The sequence below is a fragment of the Pteropus vampyrus genome, unplaced genomic scaffold (assembly GCF_000151845.1).
Source record: "Pteropus vampyrus isolate Shadow unplaced genomic scaffold, Pvam_2.0 Scaffold485, whole genome shotgun sequence".
Taxonomy (NCBI): Eukaryota; Metazoa; Chordata; class Mammalia; order Chiroptera; family Pteropodidae; genus Pteropus; species Pteropus vampyrus.
In genome coordinates this window covers 190,746-192,879 of record NW_011889266.1, presented here as the reverse complement: position 1 = coordinate 192,879, position 2,134 = coordinate 190,746, and the positions used below count along the sequence as shown (strand labels likewise).

Below are 2,134 nucleotides of genomic sequence, written 5' to 3'. Positions count from 1 at the left end.
CCTGTGGCGGCACTCTGTGTAAACTCTGTTTGTTTAGAATCTCCGACTTCAATAACATCATCATCTCCTGTATCAAACAGATTCTCCTCACCTTGTGTGAGTGTCAAAAGTTCTTTCTTCAAGGAAGTGGGCAAAATCAGCAAGTCCATTGTATAATTGTCTGCACGGGCTTCCACGAACTGTTTAAATTCCCTTTTCACCTCTGATTCTTTCTGACTGTTGGGCAGGTTCTCATTATTCTCAAAGAGCTTTACGAACTGCTGAATGTGACTCCTGGCCATGACCACGGCTTCCGCACTCCCCCGGATGCCGAGGAGCCCGGTGTCCAGAACGCAGAGATCTGCAGAGGTGTCCTGAATCAAGCTCTTCAGAAACAGGCTCTGCGCCCCAACAAAGATGCAGTGCATGGCCTTGGGGTAGCATTCCCTTTCCTCTAGTTCAGGTTCACAGATTCCTTTAATATATTCCTGCAAGGAGGAGACAAGAAATTAGATCAGTCTACGAAAGCTCTTTACAACACACGTATCAGGTTACACATTAATTACAAACGTCGAGATGTACGAAAATCAAAAGCATGCTAATAACTTTGGAAAAAAGGCCAGGATTTAAAGAAAGGATGTAAAGTAACACACATAAAGTTGCTTAACTGTTTTTAGAGGAACTGAAAACGTAGCACCTACGTCTAAAAGGCAGGTATTTACCACTTTCAATAGTGCACCTTGCAACGTGATCGTAGGGGTTTGCCCAGCTTCGCAGGAGAGAATCACGAGGCTGGATTTATTTACATCTTTAAAAAGCGAACATCTCTGCTTGCTGCCAGTCACTTATTACTACTGTGACACAATTAAGGGATAAGATAATCAGGTCTAACAATGTACTCCAGAACCTTGACCTTTGCTTCACTACTACTGCCCTTTGTTTCCAGATAAAACAATTGATTTCTTGAAAGCATTAAAAAAAACCCACTAAGGTTAATTTAACACCAAAAAAGTTTTTTCCAGCTGGCTGGAACAATGTATACCCTATATAATCTGACGTCTGTTTCCTAAGAAAGACCAGACTGGTTCAACGTAGACCTGTATATAAAGAACCAAGAATCCTGGACAGTAAGTACTGCCATTCTCAGATACAGCGCTGGGGTTTCCACTGAAATTCGGTATTGAAGGAGGCCTGGATGAATTAAGAAAGAGAACTGGGTTCTTTTTCAATTAGGTTGCTATGGGAGGCAGAAGTGTGAACCAAGCAAACACGTGTGCGCCACACACACATCAGCAGTGGGACATACTCTATTCATAACGTGGCATAGTCAGTTCCCAGGCTCAAATTCCAGACATACAACTGGTGACCTGCTCAAGTTACCTATCCCCTCTAACCCCGGTTTCTTCAACTGCAAGACAGACATGAGGATAGTGTAATCTTAAGCATCTGAGAGAATGCAACGAGATGATGGTGTAAAGATCTGACAATAGTGTCTTGCACATGGCAAGTGCTTAATAAACAACAACACTGTTACTTAAATCAGTGAAAATGTTCTGGACAGACATTTGTAAGAAATAATCCTGGATGCCTGATCTGTGGTTTAAGATCAGATTGATGCTACCAAAATGATGCTATTTAAAAGCTGGACCGGTGCAGCACCAGTTACATACAACGAGCCTCTGCGAACCTGCACCCACGGTGTAAACTTATTATCATGGCCAAACATCCTCAGCTAGTAAGTTATACACAAGTGCACACAGTCCTTGTTCACACATTTAGAACCACAAAATCCCTACGGGCAGACAAGACACCAGCAATATGAGGGCAATGCCACAGAGGGAAAGCTCAATCTAAACACGGGACTTTGCTTCCTTATGTCCTTCTGGATAATAAACCCAGAATGTTTGTGGGCTTAAAGTAAATAAAGAATGAAGGTGACTGGTGCTGAACAGGAGCCCTGCTTTTTCATTCAAGCAGTTTGCTACTTTGTAACATGGTAACTAACTGCATTAAGCACAAAGCACAGTAACCCATCATCCTTTTCTGCTGGATATGCAAGCGCAGTGTTCAATACTGATGTCGGCATCCCTGAAAACCTCCAAACGGACATTCCAAAACCACCTGTTTGAACTTATGCTGCATTTAGTTGTGGTTT

General features: G+C 42.6%; 1 protein-coding gene across 1 annotated transcript in view; it reads right to left on the bottom strand.

The window, feature by feature from the left end:
• The window catches only part of N4BP1 (NEDD4 binding protein 1), a 20,319-nt gene extending 19,912 nt beyond the window's left edge, over nt 1-407 (bottom strand). The window contains exon 1 of the mRNA XM_023524651.1: nt 92-407. Within this exon, the coding sequence (XP_023380419.1) occupies nt 92-407 (316 nt within the window). The remainder of the gene's footprint in view (nt 1-91) is intronic.
• Between the last annotated feature and the right edge of the window lie 1,727 nt (nt 408-2,134).